Genomic DNA, 20133 nt, shown 5'->3' on the forward strand with positions numbered 1-20133 from the left:
TGAAGAAAATACCTCTGCATCTCCTTCTGAGGTGACTTGAGTGCTGACAGTGAGACTGCTGGAAAATCACCTCTCGGCACTGCACAAATGAAGTTCTGCTATAGTGACAAAAAGAGATGATCGTGGTGCCCAGTTCTGCCCTTACTTCTCCTCTATGCACCAGTTGTGTGCTGATGAATTATGCTTGCAAGTAGTTCAGGCAAAATTTATTTACTGCTCTATTTTGTTATGAATTTGGAATGAATCTGAATGGGATGGGTGGGAATGGGTTGGAATGACCACCAGGAGTAAAGAAGGAAGATTATTTTGACTGTAGTGTGGTACTGATGATTTGGTAGGATTAGAGAAGGACAAAGCTGTGGTAATCGAGGCTTCAAGAAAAATACAAACGTAGATATGATTTAAATTGATATTGTATGGCAACAGCAGCAAGAACTGAAGAGTGGAAGAGGAGTTATGAATAAAAAGTATTTGTGAATAAAAGTATATACATGTGTGAATGTGTGTGTATATACTTAAACAGTAAATTGATACCTTGTCACAATACAACTTCCTATGCAGGAATATGCAGGCCATTCATTTTTCCAGATAGGTGATTTAAAGCTAGATTACATCTTAAAGCCAGCCCTTCATTATTTTGCCAGTCAATATGTGCTTGTCAGTAGAAGTCCTTGAGACAGTTAAATGGCAAGTAGTCCCTCAACAGTATTCAAAAATGGAAATGCTTAAAAGCATCAACTTAAAAATACCCTTTTTTCAGTTTTTAGGAAACGATACAGTAATTCCTAGCTATAGCTTTTCATTTGCACTCTTTGAAAAGCCACATGCTACGCAACAAATATGCAAATAATATTTTAAAGCTACTTTTTAATAGAAATTGTATACTTTAATTATTATTGACAGAAATAATACTTCTCACAATCCCATTTTTGACTCACGTTGTATTAGTGAGCACATACAAGTACATACTTTCTAGTTACATACAGCGTCTTTCTACATTTTTCTGGTGGGACCTTTAAGGAGGATGTTGAGAGGGCTGGCAAAACTCTACGTGGTTTAAGGTAACCTGCCTGAGATTTTTGCAATTGCCTATGGTGATACCAACTTATTGTTCTGATTTTAGCATCACAGTCCATTCCCTAGCATTTGCCAGCAATCGGTACTCAAATGAGGCTGACCATCCCTCCTCACAAGACACCTCCCCAGAGTACCTTTTGAGGAATTGACACTGTTTGATCATGTTTGACATGGCTGTGACAAAATCCAATTTGATGCATTCCAATAAGGACTCCTACACCCCCTTCCTCCATGAAACCCATGTAATCCCACCTACCCACTATTCTTCTTCAGTCCTTCAGCCCTCAAATATTTGTCCTCCTACTGACCTCTTTGCTGAGGCCTTGAAGCTGCTCCAAGGGTCGACCAAATGCATGTGAATTATGTGCCCAAAACACATGCACCCCTAGTCCTGTGATAGGCAGGTGTCTGCTCGTATGATGAGAGTTTGCATTGGGACGATGTGATGGGATATGATCTTATTGTCAAGCAGTATTTCTCCCATGACCCAAATTTTGGGGGTTCATTCATGCCATGTGATGGGGAAGCCTTCATTTTGGTCATCTTGGGGGTGTATGTCCAGACATGGGATGGGGAAGGATCAGGGCGTATGGGTCCTGAGTACCACTGCTGGACTGTGTCCAGCACAGCCGGGTTGGAAGCCAGAGCACAATTGCAATCAAGCACTCATTAGCTGGCCATTAGGAAATGTGCACTTGCTTGATGCTGAGCTTGATGCCAGACAAGCGATGGCTCCCTTGTTAATAAAGTCCCATTCCCAACCTCACAGAACACCTTTCTTTCTTCTTCTCATTTGCTTTACAGTCGTCCCAAACCTGGGCAAAAAGTTGGCCATTTCAACCGCAGAGCAACTTATTTCAAGCTTTTGGTACCTGAAGCGGCAAACATCATTAGTACTATCGATGTTGGGTAACGCTGATCTGACCGTCTAGTGAACAGAGAGGGGGCAGATGAGCTTTGCCACCCGGGCGGAGGGCAGGGCTTGGGAAACCTAGAGAGAACCCAAAGTTTTTTGGTGTGGTTACATTTTTGCCCTGGCTGGGGCCACGTCAGAGAAGCGGGTCCGGAGGCGGGAGGGTGGCAGCCAGCAAGGGGTTAAGCCGAAGGCCGAGCCCGGGTAGGATGAGGGAAGGAACGGGGAGTTCGCGGGGCTGGCGAGGAGAAGGACGGGGGGGACCGGGGCAGAGCCAGCTCCCTCTTCTCTTCTCTTCTCCTCCCCTCCCCTCTCCTCTCCTCTCCGCCGCTCCCACCGGTTGCGGCCGCCGCCAGGCTTAGTCAGAGGAATGTGGGTGGGACTCCCTCCTCCCCCGCCGCCTTAAAAACCGAGCGACAGGCACGCAGTCACCCCGTCCCGTCGGAGCGTCCCCGCCGTCGCCGCCGCCACCCCACCCGCCGCGCTCGGGTTCGCCGGGTGCCCCGTCCCGCCGCCCCCTCCCTCCCTCCCTCCCTCCCTCCCTCCCTCCGCCGGCCGGGCAGCATGGTGGTGTGCGGCCTCGCCTGCTGGAGGTGCAGGTGGCTCCTGCCCCTGCTGCTGGGGCTGGCCATCATCATGGGCATCATCGCCCTGGCGGGCAGGGGCTGGCTGGAGTCCGAGTCGGCGCCCTACGTGCAGCAGGCGTCCCTGTGGGAGAGCTGTACGCGGAGCCCGCAGGGCCTCAACTGGAACTGCGAATCCCTCATGGACTACGGTAAGCGGGGGAGCAACCGCCCCCCCACCCCCACCCCCCCGCCCTCCCCTGCGGGGGACGGCGGCCCCGGACACCCGCTGCACCCCGGGGCGGCAGGTTCAGGGGGTACCATGGCCGTGAGCTGTCTCCCCGCCTCTGGTGGGGAGCGGCGGCTTTCTGGGATGGGGTTCCGCTTGCAGAACCAGTATTAACGCTGTTTCAGGGCTTAAAACAGCAAAGAATCACGGGTCCAGACTGCTTCCGAGCAAACTTTTCTATCTGTGCAACACTGAGAAGTCAGGGTGGTTTGTGGTTGGTTTTTTGTTGGTTTTTTTTTGGTTTTGTTTTTGTTTTCTTTTTTTTTTTTTTAAAGTTATTTTACAACCGAAGTAAGAGAGCCAACTCACCACAAGTCCCTTCAGCTCTCCAGTTTGCTTTCTCGCAGTGACCTGCAGGCTGTGGTCCCAGCAGCCTCGCCTGGCACTGGCCAGCGCCTGGTGGCCTCGCTGGTCGCATGGCGAACACGGAAACCTTCACGAAGGGCCTCCTATGCAGAGCTGCACCTGGACGGTAGCAAAACTGCCTTCCCTCAGCCCTCCGGAGGCAGAGAGGGCCTTAATTTAACCCTGCCTGGCCAAGGGAACTCGGATATTCAGTTGCCTCCCGACCTGCAGCTTAAAATGTGGGTTGCAGATGGAAAAAATGCTGTTTCCTGAATATACCTCTCCTTTGCACAGGGGCCTAAATCAGGGGATAATTGGGCCTCTGTTTTAACTTGCTGAGCTGCTTCTGTATCTGGCATCGCCAGTGTAATATTCTTACTGCACACTCCCAGTTTCTGGACTTTTGGGGGACTTTTTGGTTGGTTGTTTTTTTTTTTGCTAGAACACGTGGGTCTGATTACATCTGCTTTTCCCTCAAACAAAATACTTCTGGACAAGTAAGTAGACCCGCCTTAAGATCCTGGATGAGGGGTACTTTGGGGACTGGGAAGCTGGAAGGGTGTGTTGGAGCCGGGAGAGCTGGGACGGCTGCCCTGGGCAGGTCCCTTTTCACCCAAGCACGGTGGACTGACTTCCAGAAGCTTTCCATTGCGACACTCTGCATAAGCTAAATCTTCATTATATATGAAGAGCAGTGCCTTCATTTCTCGGCCAGGTGATGACCGCAAGGTCTTCCTGTAGGTGGAAGAAATCTGTTTAGTGTGACAAAAATATCCGTCTCCCCCATTAAATAGAGAGGAAAAGCTAGTGCAGAGTTGCTGAAATGTGCATTGCACAGGGAAGAAGTGCTAATACAGTAGAGCTGCTGAAAGTTGCTTTCTCCTGTAACGACACTGCTTCTCATGTCCCTGAGTGCTGATGGGTGTGTGCTTTGCGTCAGCCCTGAGTGTTGTGGGGCAACTTTCAGCTGTTTTTTCTAGTTAGCAAGCTGTCAAAGAGGAATAGTATCCTCGACTTTGCTTGTTTAAGCCTCGGCTTATTTAACCCAAAATTTATTTAAATACTTGGCTTATTTAGACCAACTTGATTTTGCCTCTTCTCCAATTTTCATGACATCAATGCCACTGTCTACTCAAATACTGTTTCCATCCCGAGACAGGATGTAACATATGAGTTCAGGTTTGATTTACTTTGTTTCCTTTTTTCTATGCTAATTTAATTAGGCTCAAAATAAGTGAGGGCATTTACAAAGGAAAAAACGCCTAGCAGGCATTTACAGCACTGCTGCAGGAAAACAGAAGTTAATTAATTGAGATGCATAACTTGTGTTTTGCATACAGTAACTACTATGCACTAACTATCCTGTGCCTCTCCTGATGAAATGAAAAACTTCAGAGTGGATGCCCATCAATAGAAAGTTCCATTAGACAGTTTCTTAATTGAGCTGCAGCATGTGTACTGAGAAGAGGAAGAGGAAAAGCAGCCGAGTCACCTATTTTAAATGGGGAGAAAGGGGCAGGGACAGACAGACAAAGATTTGCAAATAGGAGTGTCTCCTAAACTGCATTGCTTCTTAATGAACGTTTGCAAGTGCCACAAGAGAGGGACGAAGTGGAAAGGGAAAAAGAAGAGTAGGATGACATTTGGTAGGGAGGCAGGGAAGGGATTTTGTTTCTAGAGCTCTATACTGGTTTGCGTCTGGAAAGTACTTGGCTGGCAGCGTCTGTGCATTATCAAAATGTTGCAACGCAGAGCTGCTGTACTGCACTGTAGTATGACTCAAGATGACTTAGTCTGGACCATTGCAGGATTAAACTGTTGGCTGTGTGTTTGAAACATATCAGTAAGCCATCAGATAGGACAAGGATTGTTGGCAATGTCATTACTTGGAGAGGGTGGTTGTCTTTATAGTGATGAGGCTGTAAGTTTAGGAGCAATATTTGTGGGTGACTGTGCCCTCTCGGGGCTGCTCCCAGTGACTTTGCTTTGAATTACCACTGTAAAAATGGGCGTGTACATGTGAGGTAAAGGTGATCCCATGGAGGTTAACTCTTGTATTCCTAACAGCCAGTTGGTAAGGGAAGCATTCATCTGCATCCTTAGTAAGTGCCTAAAAAAAAAAAAAAGAAAAAGGTGGAACCTAGAAGTAGGAGCCCAGCCTTTGTGAATCTTGTTTTACTGCGGCTGTGCCACTGTACCTGTGTCCCTGGAGGCATGGACTTTGACACCACTGGTTATTGGTGAAGCTGAGTGCATTTGTCGACTTCACTGAGAGGCCAGGTAAATAAAGGCGGAATGTTACAGGTACGCTTATCTCTTCCGTGTGCCTCTTTTCAGGCATGCTTCTGTCTGATTTACGATGCCAGGATGTATTCGAGACAAACTGACTTAGTTCGTAGTGTCAGCCGAGTGCAGGCACTCAGAAAACGCTAGTGGAAGAGGTGTAGCAGTTGGTGTCCCTGTCTACACCCAGAAAACATTTACTGCAACGCCCCAGTAAAAGCTCCCAGCGAGCAGGCGAGGCTGGAGTCCCTGCTAGTGGGCTTTGCTGCCCCCCGGGCAGGCACACTTCCACGGCTAGTAACCCGGAGATGTTAAAAGTTGGAAATTTATAGGATTCTGCCTCTCCTGAGCTCCGGGCAGAGCCAAGTGACTGATGTACTAGTGGGCCTTGATGTAATAGTTTGTTAGTATAGCAATTGATTTTCCTGCACTCCTAAAGCCAAAACAGAGCTGTGATTCCCAATATTAAAACCCAATCAGCCCTCCCGGCAAACCTTTCACTCTGGGCTGTGCTGTGCTCGTGGTGGGTATGCACATAACTTCCCTTCACCAGTCGTGCTACTGTGGAAGTTTGCGCATCATGTGAGTGAGAAAATATTACTGACAGTGCTCTCTTGCTCGCAGTCCACTACTCCTTTGTTGCCTCAACAAAAGCAGGTATTTGGGGGCATTCTATGTAATGGGGTCTCAAGGCCAAACAAGAATTGCTACTGCCATTTATATAGAGAAAAATATTATAACTACAGTGTAAAAACATGCCTCATCTGTGCATGTCATGGTAAAAACTTCTACCCTAAGATTGCAGTTACTCACAAGCTGACAAACTAGCTTCTGCTTTTGTAAGTAAGTGAACAAAGATGGGAAAGGCTTGTTACATCAAGCCTGTAGCACTTCATTTTCCTGCTAGATTATTTTCCCAGTACTTTTATTAATTTCTAAAGGGAAATCTAGATTTAAATATCCTACCCTGTAGAGCTTCCATCTCCTCCCTGATGAGGCTGAGGCACGGCCAAATAAAATGAGGAAATACACCTAACACTAAGGCTCAGTTGCCTTTTTTTTTTTTAATTTCATCATATTACTGGTGCTCATCATTAACTTTAAATAATCCCAACCCCTCCTAGTTATTTGCACGATAACATTTGCAGCTTAGTTCCTTCCCATAGTCATCATTAATCAAGCTGTGTAATAAAACTCTTAATCCTTCCTTATAATTATAGACCTTCAGCCCCCAAACAGTTTGGTTTTTTTTAATGTTCTTTCAACACCACCTAATTGATAAATACTTTTCTGCCGATTAGATGCAAAGAACTTGACTCTTCTTTGAGGCAAAGCTGACCTGGGGAACGCTAACACTTCCAACTGTTCTTCTGCTTTTCTTCTGTCCTATGTATGCAGCCCCAATTTGCTGTGGTGGTGGTGTTTGATTTCATAAACAGACATATTTATGCCTATTTTGAGGAAGAAATGCTCTCTCTGCCAAATGAAGGGATCTGAGAATTTTCTGGTTTTATGGAAAATTTAAATTCTGGCTTAATGTCTCATGATTACAAAGTACTTCTGAGCACAAACCAGAGAGAAGCTGGGGCTGATCTGTCTTTTTCTGCGTGCGAGCAGGTCTCTCCAGCTCTTAAGGCAGCAAACAGTGACGAGCGTAAACCCGCTCCTCTCCCCTCCTGGCAGCCGGGAGCCGTCGGCAGAGGATCTCGCAGAGGGAGACAGGAGAGCTGAGTGCCTGCGGGGGCTCAGGCGGCTCTCCAGAGCCTCCGAGGGAAAAAGGAGCTGGGAAAGCCTGACTTGATAGGTATGGGGGCGAGGGGGATCCTGCATGGAGAAGCGTCTCTTTTAGTCGGAGCCCTGCAGCAGCCCCGCTGCTGAAAGCTGTCCCCGTTGGTGGGGGTAGCAATGGTTTGTGTGGGAAGGGAGCGTGCCAGGGATGCACCCGATGCTCGGTAAGGGTGCAGCCTCCCACCCCAACCTCCTCCATCAGTCACTTATTAAAAGACTTGCGGTTAATTTTTTTTGAGATTTCTCTTACATTGTGTTTATATACGCAAGTCCAGAGCTTTTTGCTGCTCTTCCCATGACTCCCACCGGTGCTCATGTGGCAGGCTGGTCGCTGTTTAGTCCAGCCCGGAGTAGACCCATCCAGTGCTGTGGAGAGCACCTATGACTTAGTCTTATCAATATCAACCTGCTGATACCTGCTGCTGGAGAAGATAATCCAGCAGGAGAAGGAGAGGAAGGCATAGGGTCACCAGCACCGATCTCTGTCACATGTGAGCACAAAACCCACTGAATTTCATAACGGTGGTGCCTGTTGCTGTCCTGTTTCTGAAGACCTGCAACAAAGCTCGTACAGCTATACATGTTGTCATTTACACATCGCCACAGACAAGAAAATAAATCACTGTGAGAAGAGCCAGGGCTGACCTGTATCCAAAAGCTTGTTAAGCTTGTAAAGTAAGCACAGAGGATATGGAAATAGGAGAAAGAGCACTGGGGGCTTTCTGGCTCATATCTCCTCCAGGTTTGTGTGGCACCAAACGTTGGGGTGTCTAACCTGCAGGTGTATTTCAGTTTGCAACCTAAATTTTATCAGGCAGATGCCAGACTTGGCTTCTTACACTGTGCCAGCATATGTAATGCATCTGAAAGGGAGTGTACTTTGATAACTAAGTGTTCTTTCTTCTTATTGTGCTTTTTTTCTTAATAGGGCAAATATCGATAAATAGCATTCCTAGGTCATTTACACTGAACCTCTTTTCCTGGGCTGGCTGTGTGTAATGGTTAAATATCCCTTAGTATTAGTTATCCCTAAATAACTCCTATTGTGGAGACAACATCCAGTACCTGCACTAGGTACGTCAGTGAATATTTTGTATCAGGTGCTCATCGGGTGTCCTCCCTCCCTCCTTGCCCCGTAGCACTCTCTTAGGGAAGGGGTATGAAACATGCCCAACTGGCTGAAGGAGAACTAGTTTGAAAAGTTTTTTCTGTCTTGAGTAGCTCCAAGAAGGGAGAGGGGAAAGAAAACCCTTTTCCTCACCTTTCCGACACCAGCAAGACTCTCTTCAGGTGGCGGTGGTAGTGGTTCAGGATTTTGGGCTGAGATCTGGCTGACGGGTGGCTGCTGTATTTCACTTCTGCTATTGGAATACAGGGAAAAGAAACCAGTTCAGGCGGATCTAATGAAAATAGCTGTAAAACAATGCTTTGCTTTCAGAGAGTAAATTGATGTACGTAGAGGTGTCTGAGATAGTTTTACTGCATTTTCTGTTCCAAATTACTAGTTTTTCCCCATTTGTGCAACTAGCAGAGTAGGTGGGTTAAGGTGGAGGATTTTGACTCCTTAGGAAAAGGTTCTCTGTCTCACCCTCCTTTTCCTCTTAGTTTTTGCACAGAAAGAACAGAGGCTACTTTGAAAGGAGGGTGTCTCCAGCGTCGCTTCAGCTGCGTTGGAACAGACAGCTCTGATGAAAGAATTTTTGGAAAACGTTCTGACCTAGATCTCACTGCTCTCTTTATTCCTACGTTAGAGGGAGCTCGGGATCTGGCCCTACCTCTGTCTGAATGTGTGAAAGTAGAAACCCGCGTTAGTTATGCAGCAGTGGAAAGTGAGCTGTGATGACAGCTGACTGGAAAACAAAGCAGTAGCCGTATGGTTTAGCCCGTGTGGGCAGGTATCCTGCCTCCAGGGCAGGAACACCTTTGCTTTTTGTTGTTTGCATTGGACTCACCTGAACTCCTTGCTTAGTTTCTAAAGAGGACAGTGCCTGGCCATAACAATGGCCTTTCCACAAGCCCCATGATACTGTGAAAGCAGAATTGCCAGCTGTTTTTCTGGGAGTTTTTTTTACCTCTGTTGTTCCGGTGCTGGCCTGTGGTGGGTGAGCTCTGTGCTGATGCTGCTTTGCTGGGATAAGGCCACTTCCTTCGTTTCTGAGCCTCTCTAGCCTGCAGTTACTTGATGCTGTTGCTTGAACCTGAGAGTCTGCACCACCCCGTCCTATCCAATGTCAAAGTAACAATTCAAAGAGGACTCTTCCACTCCACCTCTGACTCTGCTGTCTCTTCTCTACCTGGTACATTTTAGCTGTTTCTGAAATCTTTTCAGCTATGAATAGATGTTTATTTTCACGAGCTTTCTCTTTGTCATCTCTCACATCTGGTATTCCAACTCCTATTCTTTCTAGTCATACTGATTTTGCTCCACATACTTGATTCTTGTCATAAACAGGCAAGAAGCTGAATGCTGACAGCACTATTACTTCCCGGCAGTTATCTCCTGTGGTGGTACCCTCTTGTCTGCTCTCATACTTCCCAGTGCATGGAAGTAGTTTTGTAAATTTGTACGTCAAACAGGAACAATATGTGCATTCTCAGAGACTGTGTGCCCTCTCTGCTTAAGTGTCTGTGGGTCTCTTATGGATCCGGAGTTTGGAGGTGTTACCTCCATTACCATGCTGCACTGTACCCCTTTTCTCAGCAGGACAAGTTAGCGGGCAGGGAGTTCTGTGCTGCTCTGCCAATGATGGTGCCTCTCTGCTCTGCAGCTGTGCGCTTTGGAGACACCCAGCATTGCTTTGACATAGAGCATGCTTCTTGCAGTAAAGGATTTCAAGAAAAGATGGTTAAAGGAAACCAAAGACCTGCAATGACTTACAGTTCAGTGCACTGCCATGTGTAACATCTTGCTTGTTTTCTCTTCAAGGGTGGGGGAGAGCAGCAGCTGCCACGTACCTCGTTGGCTTTGTGATCCTGGTCATCTGTTTCGCCCTCGCAGTCATTGCGTTCTCAATCGAGATACTCCGCTTCAACTTTGTGCGAGGAATTGGAGGCTTGCTCTTTGTTGTTGGTAAGGCTGAGCACAAAGACAAGGTTATTTTAGATGTAAAACAGGCATCAGCAGAAAAACATGCTAGATGGAGCCTCCCTTATGAAATAAGCTGTCTTTGTCTGCTTTATGACTCATTTTCATGGGAAACAAGGGAAGATTGATTTACGCTGTGAGAGGATAATAGGGAAGTTCCAGTGGCCTTTGTCAGTTAGCACTTTCCCAAAAGCAGTGTACAGGGGCAACCAACACCTTTGACCCTGCATGTCACGTACTAAGACCTAGGAGCTGAGAGCCCTGGGTGCTTCCCACCTTCTGAGGGCAGGAGGAACGATGGGGGCTATGGTACAAGCGGGAGGTAACTGGCTCTGCAGGGATCGCAGCTGCAGGACAGGGCTGGTCATGGCATGCAGGTATGTGCCTCTGCCAGCTATCCATGTCAGCCGTAGCTGCCTCAGCCAGATAGGCGTGGGGATTCTGCCTTGGCCAGAAGTCACATACCTCTGTAAGAATATAGATTTGATTGTAGGACTGAAACTAATTTTACATACCTTAAAAGGATATGGAGTTGTCTCCAGGTACCGTATTTTTAGTGGGAAGTGTAATATGTTCATTGTCATTTACTCCTGCTTTTCTTTCTTTCTCTCTCTAGCTGCATTCCAGATCATAGGCTTGGTCATCTACCCAGTCAAATTCATAGAAGAAATTCCGCTGCAGGGAGATAACATGTTCAGCTGGGCCTATGGCTTTGGTTGGGCCAGCACTGTTGTTGTAATAGGTTGTGCTTTCTTCTTCTGCTGCCTCCCCAACTGGGAAGATGAAGTCCTGGGAAACATCAAGCCTACTTATTACTACTCCTCCCCAGAGAGAGCACCATACTTAAACTGAAAGAGTAAATCCACGTACAATCAACTGCCAGAACAACAGAGGAGCACCTCTGGTGTAAATTTGGTGCGATTATAGGAGTCTGAAAAAAAAACACCTTATTTCTCCAGAGTATTTCTTACTAGCCCTGGCGATAAATTAGTAAAAACATTGGCATCTTTAAGCAAATAGCTTTTCCCTAAAGTATTATTTATGTATTCTGTTTGGGTGGTTTACTTGCTCCTTCCCCTCCCAACTAATTGAGTCATCCTTATTTTATTCAAACATTTGCTTATGAATAAAGATGTAGTGTTTCAAGTGTAGAAAGAAAGAGGAGAGATTTTAAACAACCCATTGGAGGCACCTGCAAGTTATTTTGTTTTTATCTTTGACAAAATTGCCTTAAATGGAACTAGAAAAAAAAAAACAACCTTCCAAAGAATGCTTTGTCTTCCACCAAAGTCAGTCCCAAGGAAGGAACTTCCCTGAGACTATCGCAGTCACCTCCTGCCTAAGAATCTCTTCTTATTCCTGTTACTGGACTATTGTTGACTATTTGAATTAAGGGGAAAATAAAATTCAAATTTATTTTCCGCCAATTGGTGCTGTTGAACGGAGATCTCCTCTAAAGCGTGGAGCCGGTTTGCATCACAGTGGCTAATGTAACACTTACTGGTGTTTTTCTGGCCACTGCAGGACTTGTGATGGAGCCACATATAATTTAATATACCTTGTCACAGAGAGAATCAACAAACTGTCAGATGGTAAACTACATACATTTTTACACAGTATTTGAAGGATGCTGATTTAGAAAATACCTTTGAGTAGAAACATACACTGTTCTTTATGTTTAAAACACAACAGTTTTAAAAAGGTAATTATCAGCTGTGCTTTGGAGGGAAACCTTAGCATAAGGTGTTGAAAACCTCCAAAAGTTTCTAAAGCACACTGTAGATACTCCAAAGTTTAATAAACTTGGGGATGCTTTGTGAGTCACTAGGAATAAAAGGTAAAAATAGAAAAGCAGTTCTGTGAGCAATTTATGTATGCAAACTTCATACAGACACCTGTCTTGGGGAGTAATCTGGCCGGCTCCTAGCTTGTGTTTCTGGAGCCAGCAATTCCAAATAAGTATTCCAGTGAGGCAGAGCCGTGTCTGTGTTGGTTGTGGACCTGCAGCAGCTTACAGCAGATTTAATTATGGTATACAATCTTTGTCAGAGCTTTCTTCAGCTGGGGAAGAAGAAGGAAGAGGCCTATTTGTGGAGCTCTTCTTCTAGCTATGGGGGAAGTAACTCCAGCAGAGACAGATTTCTAAGCGGGGCACAGGCAGGGTGAAAAGCAAATGCTACGCATTACTCTGTGTAACGAGCAGCCAGGGACTTATTTCTTGCTATATTGAACACAGTACTTAGGAGAGAGTAAGTGTGTGGGTATATGTGTTCACGCACATGTACAAAATAGAACGTATAAAGCACTAACCAGCATAAAGTCCTTTAGAAGTAAGCTTTTTCAATGCTCAATATTTCTTGTATTATATATTGTATAGCTTTCTCTTTTGTAACACCTTTTTTAATTTGGTAATTCTGTATATTGCATGTGATCCTGTTTTGCAAAGGCCAGGTGACTTCTGAAGGTCCCTTCCAGGCCTGTATTTTATAACTTTACAGAGCACAAACATCTGCAGGCTTCAGAACTGTGTTACAAGCTTCTTCATGCCGTATACAATCAACTGTATTTATGATTCTTGCTGAAGAAGAGAATCCTTTTTTTTTTTTTCTCTGTACAGTACTGGCTGGTGGGCAATACTGTGTAGACTTATCTATATCATGAGTAATGATAGTACCTAACTTTCTAGTGAATTCAAAACACAACAGAGAATCCCAAGACTGGAAAATCCTTGCACAGCTAAAGCTGAGAAGGAGAAAAGATGTAAGAAAACGGACACCCTTCCTAATGAAACGAAGGACGGTTTTGTAATAGGGTTTACCATAACTTAAGTCTTTTGTACGTTTTTTTTTTTTTATAAGCATTGTCATAACTTGTCAAAAAAAGCACAACTGTAAAATAAACTTGGCTCTGAATATACTGGGAGGGGTGGAAGCATAACAAGCATGTTACACAAGTAAGATGTTCGGGAGAAAGCTATTGCGAATAGTCATTAATTACTTTCAAGTGATACTAATGTATGTGGCACTCCTTTTTAATGTGGTGGCTTAATTAAAACTGTTCTAACTGACGGTTGTAGAAAGTTGGTGTTGTTTGTGGTTCACTGATTCATTTCATAAACTCAAGCAAATAGCCATTCTTTCTCTTAATGTGAATGTCAGTATCCATGAAGTGTTGGGTTAATAAAATTAAGTTAAAGACCTCATATGTCCGGGAGGTGACAACTTCATTTTCCAGTCAAATAAGCTTGGGTATACCCTGCAAAACATGGCTGTGTGCTTTCATCAGAAGTGCCAGGCATAGCAGGCTCTTTGCTAAGCCAAAACCTCTTAAATGCATCACACTTGAGGGGGAACCCTAAACACTTTAAGAACATTATGGTCTACAGGACGTCTTGGGTGTGAGAAGCCTGTTCTTTTTTCCTTAATCAAAACTGTGCCAAATAGCTTTCATATACTGATGAAGAACTTTAAATATGGAGTAAAGAATGAAGTACTCACCTGCTATTTTCAGTGGAAGACTGCACTTCTGTGATTTAGAAACCTTCCAACTTCTAACCTCAGATTGTTCATGGCTCGCATATAGCCCTGCGTTAGGGGCACTCTGTATTCTGAACAACTCTTTCTCCCTCTGAGTTTGTACAGAGACCAAATCTGTCAGCCACCGCTGTCTTAAATGAGTGCGTGACTTCTGATTTCTGGAAAGACAGGTTCACCATTCTGATTTTTTTTAGCTGTCCTCTTCCTTAAATGTCTTAGTTTTAAAATGCACTTACCACCCTGGATTCTGGCAGCTTGATTTTCTTTTGTTGTTGTTTTTTTATTTTCTTATTTGCTTTTCACCCCCCACTTTAGTTACCCTTAATTTTATATACACAATTGGGGAAAATATTTTTGTTCTTTTTAGATTTTCCTAAATGCTTTGAAGGTAATTGGAGGGTTTTTATAGTGCCCATTTTTTTGACATGAAGAACATTTGTACTCTTGTTTACCTACCAGTCTGTATTCAGCCGCAGCCTAATTCTGTGCTCACTAAAATCCCCTGAACAGCTCTTGCAAGCTTCTGGCCGCGAGGTAGCTCCTTCTAACCCGGCCCTGAAGATGAGAGAGCAGCTCAGGAGAATCCGAGCACACTTAGCTCTCATCTCAGGGGGAGTTATAAGCAATCAAAACCATGCCTGACTGGGTGCTAGGGAAGGCTAAATGACCTGAATGGGATGATTAATGATTAAATCTCACGAATATGGGAAACAGCTGCCCCACCTCACTGGGATTTTGCATTTTTAGTTGATGTAATAAGTGAGTTATTTTTTAAACAAATCCTTGACAAGGTAGAATTCTTAGGAAGAATTCACCTGACCTTTACATCCTGCATCTAAGGACTCTTGGACCTGGAATACATACATAAATCAAGACGGTGTAGTAACAGATCATTCAAGGTAATTTTTTGGCAGGGAGAAGGGTTGGTATGGTGATAAGCACTATAGAAACAAACACACCCACATACTAAAAGGAAAGGTTACCTTTACGCACACAAAAAAAAGAGTTGCTGAGATCATTGAGCACTTTTGAACTAAGGACGAACCAAGCGCATACATCAATGGAAACCCAAATGCTTTAGGAGATTCACAACAGCTGAGGGAGCTGAGGTATTGGTCCCACAATGCAGAGCAGTGGAGGTTGCTGGCAGTACAGAACAGCACCCTGAAAAAAACAGGGTTTTCAGTGCTAATAGGTGAAGCTGCCCAGATTTAAAAATGAACTTGGGAGACGATAATCACAACCAGAATAAAGTGTAATCAAATGCGGAGGATATGTTTGCCAAAAATAGGGATGCTGAGTTTCTGAATGTGATTCCTGTAGCAGCTGCCTGTACAGAAGCAGTGATGTCCACGTGCAATGAGTTCACAAAGCGCCTGGGGTTCATCAGCGCTACTGCACGGGTGCAGCAGTTCATACGCGTAGATCCCATTGACCAAGGATGTGTTGATTTTGCTGTGCATGTGCAATGTATTTACAAGATAGGTCTGATACATCCACTGTGCAGGTCTGCTCTGGTGCAATAAGCGGCCTTTTGTCTGGGGTTTCCTGGCATCCAAAGGTGTGAGCCAAGCTGCTCCAGCTATGGAGCCTGACATCCAGATATTCCAGGCAAAAAGCTAATGCCCTCAAATTTTGCCTCTATAAAATTACATCTAAATTACTTGGGAGTTGTCAGAATAATCCAAAGGGTATTTTTTATCGTGATTTTTGAGTACCTAAATTTAATAGGGCTTTATTTATAATAAATACTGTAGTGGAAAACATGCAGGCATATCTAGGGCTTTATGACATAAATAATATATAAATAACATAAATAATAATGTATGATAAGCAATACGCATTGTATAATATAAATAATAAATATACATGTTTCCATGAGTGATATTCCACATGGATCTGTCTTCGCAGGATTGGATAATATTTACTAGAAGAATTGTTATGACTTTCTTTTTATTTATTTATGGGACTGTGGGCAACACTTAGTATTTTCCACAGAGATCTTTACGAATACAGAATATTTTATAGGTATTAAAAATTGCTAAGTGCCAAGGAGACACATTGGAAATGGGGGTTCACTGAGTTTGAGAGGGCCCAGAAAGATTTGGGGCGAGCACTCATGTGAAACTGTGAGCCTAAAAGCCAGCTCACTCCTGTCCTCCGGTGTGCTGCCCTGGGAAGTGATCACAGATTAAAGTACCTTAGTTGACTGTCATAGTCTTGAATACACATGGAGGCATACAATTGGAGCAGGAGCTGACGTGTGGCCATTACAGTGCCTTTTCATGAAATAGCCTATTTTTAAGCTCTCTTTGTGTCAGCAACCCCCTAGGACAAGAAATAAGCAGAACTTACTGTGAAAAGGGAATTTCAATGATTCGTGACACTTGAAAATTAATTTCTGTTCTGATTTGCAATAGAGAGGCAAAACAACTTGCAAAACAAAACTCAGGAAAATCATGCTTGACATTTTGTATCGAGACAGTAGGAAAAGTTGACAATATTGGTAGGAGACCTCCATTTTCATTTCAGCACGCTTCCCAAATCAATTCCATATCAAACATTTAAAACTGAAGAGGTCATTTCCATGTAACATTTTGGTTTCAGCAAAACCCTACTTTTGGCTGGAGAATCTCAAAGTGAAAAAATTCATGGCCGAAACTCTTAAAGATATGCTTGGTATGCATGTCTTATCTGTAAATCTCAAAGTGCTTAAAGAAGTAGCTGCTGCTGTTCCCCACCGACTCATAAGGCACTGTAAATGAAAGCCATTTCTTTGATGGATAAATGTAAGTAGCAGAGGTGCAACAACTGGGAATTACAAACGTAAGGCTGATTTTATTCCTCTCCGAAGGCAGCTGAGCTATATGTTTTACAAGCAGTTACTGTTATGATCCACTACAACAGGACAACTATTCAGTTAGCCTAGCTACGCCACAGAGGAGTTGCAGGGCCCAAAGCTAGTAGCGGAGGTAAAATTATCCCACGTGTAGAACAGGGCTGCGCTGTACCACTCTAACTGCTTACACAGAATTTCATAAAAACCCTGTATGCTTCATGTGCGCCCACCAGAGAGCTTGCGCTCCTGACAGCCGCCCGAGGAAGTTACAGACCCCCACAACAGTTACAAATGGTCAGAAGCCACCTCAGCCGGTGGCTGTGTGGTGAGTTTACAGGACACCCCTGATTTCGGCTGTTTGTCTGGGGGTGGGGTGGGGTAGGCTGAACTCACCGCACTTCTGCAGAGCATCGTTAAGAAATAACTGGGGATTAAATCTTGTTCCAGCCCAGAACCCACCCTGAAGAAAACTTGTCATTGAGCAAAAACTAGCTGAAAATGAAATCCACGCTCAGGCGCATAGAGACTTTTGTGTTTTCCTAATTTTGTGTTCTCCTAGTACAGGAAGCCAGTGAGTGCTGTGAGTGGGGCAGACTCTGGAGGTCCGACAGCAAGCCGGCCCTAGATGGCTCTTGCTAAAATCTTAAGAAGACCCTGTGGAAATTTTCCTTCATGGTCAGTGACCAGTTAACAGAGGAGATCTCAAACCTCTGCAGAGATTTCTTGCACTGCACGAGGCATCTAGAGGAAGGCTTTCCCAGACACACGGCAGCAGAACCGAGCACCAACCACTCCCAGATCACCACAGGCGTCATGGATGAGCCTGTGTCCAGCCACCATGGGAGAGTCCCTCAGAGAGGCTCAGTGCGTTTGAGAAACTACAAGATCTCAAGTGGGTTCATTTTTTTTAGGAGGGAGTTCTGATTTTGCAATGAAGTAAAGTCAGGTCCTATTCAAAATGCATTTCCAGTATCCTTCTAATTAACGTAAAGGAATTGCAGCTTGGATTACGCTGTGAACACTTTTGGTGACTAAAGGTACTTTTCTACATGTGCTTACTATGGATTAAATATTAGTCATATTGAGAACACTATTGCCTTGGTGCCCAGGTGATGCAGAGTACAGAGAGTGACCAGAAGGTACAATTTAGCCCAAGTAGGATTTGACTGACGGAGTTGCATCACTCTATAGGCTGTGGTTATAACAGTATCTGCGGTGCAATATTCCAGTTGCAAGATAAGGTGCAGGGCTCTCCAAAGGGAAGTGGGAAACAGCAGATTGGCATTATCAGAAAAAAAAAAGGACCTATGGTTGTAAATGATTAATAAAGATAATAATAATAGTTGTAAGATTTATGATGGCAATGATATCAAAGCATTTGCTTTCACGTAAACACCCAGCTCATATGCTGCAAAATACAAAGCACGTTGTGGATAAGTCATCACTTCAAATCACAGACTCCTCAACCAAACTTTTCAATCATTTTTCTCTGTTTGCCATAGGAGCATCAGAATTACATGACATACTTCGTTTTGTCACCTTTGAATACATCTACCTCTCTGCCATTCCAGATATCACAAATTACCCTTGTATTCCGTGTGACAATTGCTTGTAATTTTAAGTTACTTAAGGATGACGCAGATGGGCAAGATGCAGAAACACCTGTGATGACTGAACGCTACTCATCTTTCTTTCATAGTGTGATACATATGTTCTGTGGTATCATCTTGCAAATGCTAACATTTGTGACAATATGCATTTGTCCACCCGCGAGCTGTAACAAAAACTGATGACAAATCCTTCGGTCTTAAATGCCTACCTGAAACATGGCTGAGCATTCAAAAAGCAGGGAAGAGAGAGGATTTTATTCTTCAACAAACACTGGGTCTCAAACGCCTGACAGTGCCTGACTTCATACCGGATTTCAGCTACAAAATTGCTTTACCTTGATTTGGCCATTTTCTCTGAGAGAAAAAAAAAAAAAAAAGGCTGAGTTTTTAGAAAACTGTAGCTATTCTTGAAGGATTGAAACTTGGCAAGAGACTGGATATAGGCAGCTGAGTGAGGGCTCGGCTACAGTCTACTGCCACATGTAGGAGTGTTTCTGAAGCTATCTTTTAAAAAACATTTAATATCCAAATCCAAATCCATGTCCTCCCAATCTTTTGGAGTTTATTGTGTCCATTTCTACCTCACCTTTGGCAACAGAAAGAACACATGTAAAGGGACCGGAGCAGCTTGCAGGTACCAGCATATTGCACTAAGGGCGAGCTCCAAATGATATTTGTTTTAAAAAGTCATGCATAAAAAATGATATATTGCAGTGCTATAGAACTGGAAAATGGCATTTTAAACATTATGTTTAGGTTAACAATAACTGAATTTGTGGGTAGTAAAAATGTGGACTACAAGGGAAGATATATGATATTCTAAGGAAATTATGGTGGCAGTTCCCTAAAGTGTCCTTTACAAAAAATACCTGAGGTTGTCCCTTATTTCCAACCCAAAACAACAGCCGGCTTTTGCTTTACGTGACATTCAAATTCAAAGACCAAATCTGTAAGAATGTTTCCTGCTCTAACAGAGACTCGTTGAACGCCCCTGATGGACCTCTCACAACCGCAGGGACATTGGGCTGTGTTCGTACCACGGGGGAGCCTCTGGCAGGATAGCCAGAATAGCCAGAATAGCCAGAATTCAGGTATTCAGGTACCAGAATTCAGGTAGCCAGAATTGTCCTGGCTGGAGAATGAGAGGCAAAGCAACCACACCACTGCTAATCTACCGCCAGGCTAGTAAGCTATCTCTGATTAGAGATAAGGCACAGTGTCACAGTAACCTGTTCAAATTACTTTCATGATGGGGCTATTACCTCTTCACTGTGCTGCAGCTCATTGCTGTGGATGTTCCAGTGTGGTTCTGTGCAAGCTCAGCGCCTCTTCATGTGCTCCCCCATACAGCGTATAAATTCAATGTAAATTATTAATTTATTTAGTCCATTATTGATGTATGAATATTAATTCAGCAAAATGCTGTGGAGTTTGCAGTTCAGTATGGGTGACACATTTCACCATGAAAGCTGCAATACAGTAGTGTATCTCTGTGAGTATATGAGGTCTGTACTTGGATGTAGCCCCCTCTGACAAAATCCACCATGGCAGCAAAGGATACTTTGCATCCTCTGTGCTTAACCATGTTTCACAGAAAACAGCTTCAATCTGCAAGGGTGCAACTACTTGCAGATGTAAACATAGAATCATAGACTCAAGGAATGGTTTAGGTTGGAAGGGACCTTAAAGATCATGTAGTTCCAACCCCCTGCCATAGGCAGGGACACCTCCCACTAGACCAGGTTGCTCAAAGCCCCATCCAGCCCGGCTTTAAACACCTCCAAGGATGGAGCCTCCACAACTTC

General features: G+C 44.2%; 1 protein-coding gene across 1 annotated transcript; it reads left to right on the top strand.

The window, feature by feature from the left end:
• Nucleotides 1–2554: 2554 nt before the first annotated feature.
• Nucleotides 2555–13410, top strand: PERP (p53 apoptosis effector related to PMP22; the record flags this gene model as incomplete). Its single annotated transcript, XM_082481759.1, has 3 exons — nucleotides 2555–2765; nucleotides 10185–10328; nucleotides 10960–13410. 3 exons carry the CDS (start codon nucleotides 2555–2557, stop codon nucleotides 11193–11195), a joined length of 591 nt encoding a protein of 196 aa, XP_082337885.1. The 3' UTR covers nucleotides 11196–13410.
• Between the last annotated feature and the right edge of the window lie 6723 nt (nucleotides 13411–20133).

The sequence above is a fragment of the Vanellus vanellus genome (genome assembly GCF_965231255.1).
Source record: "Vanellus vanellus genome assembly, chromosome: 3".
Taxonomy (NCBI): domain Eukaryota; kingdom Metazoa; phylum Chordata; class Aves; order Charadriiformes; family Charadriidae; genus Vanellus; species Vanellus vanellus.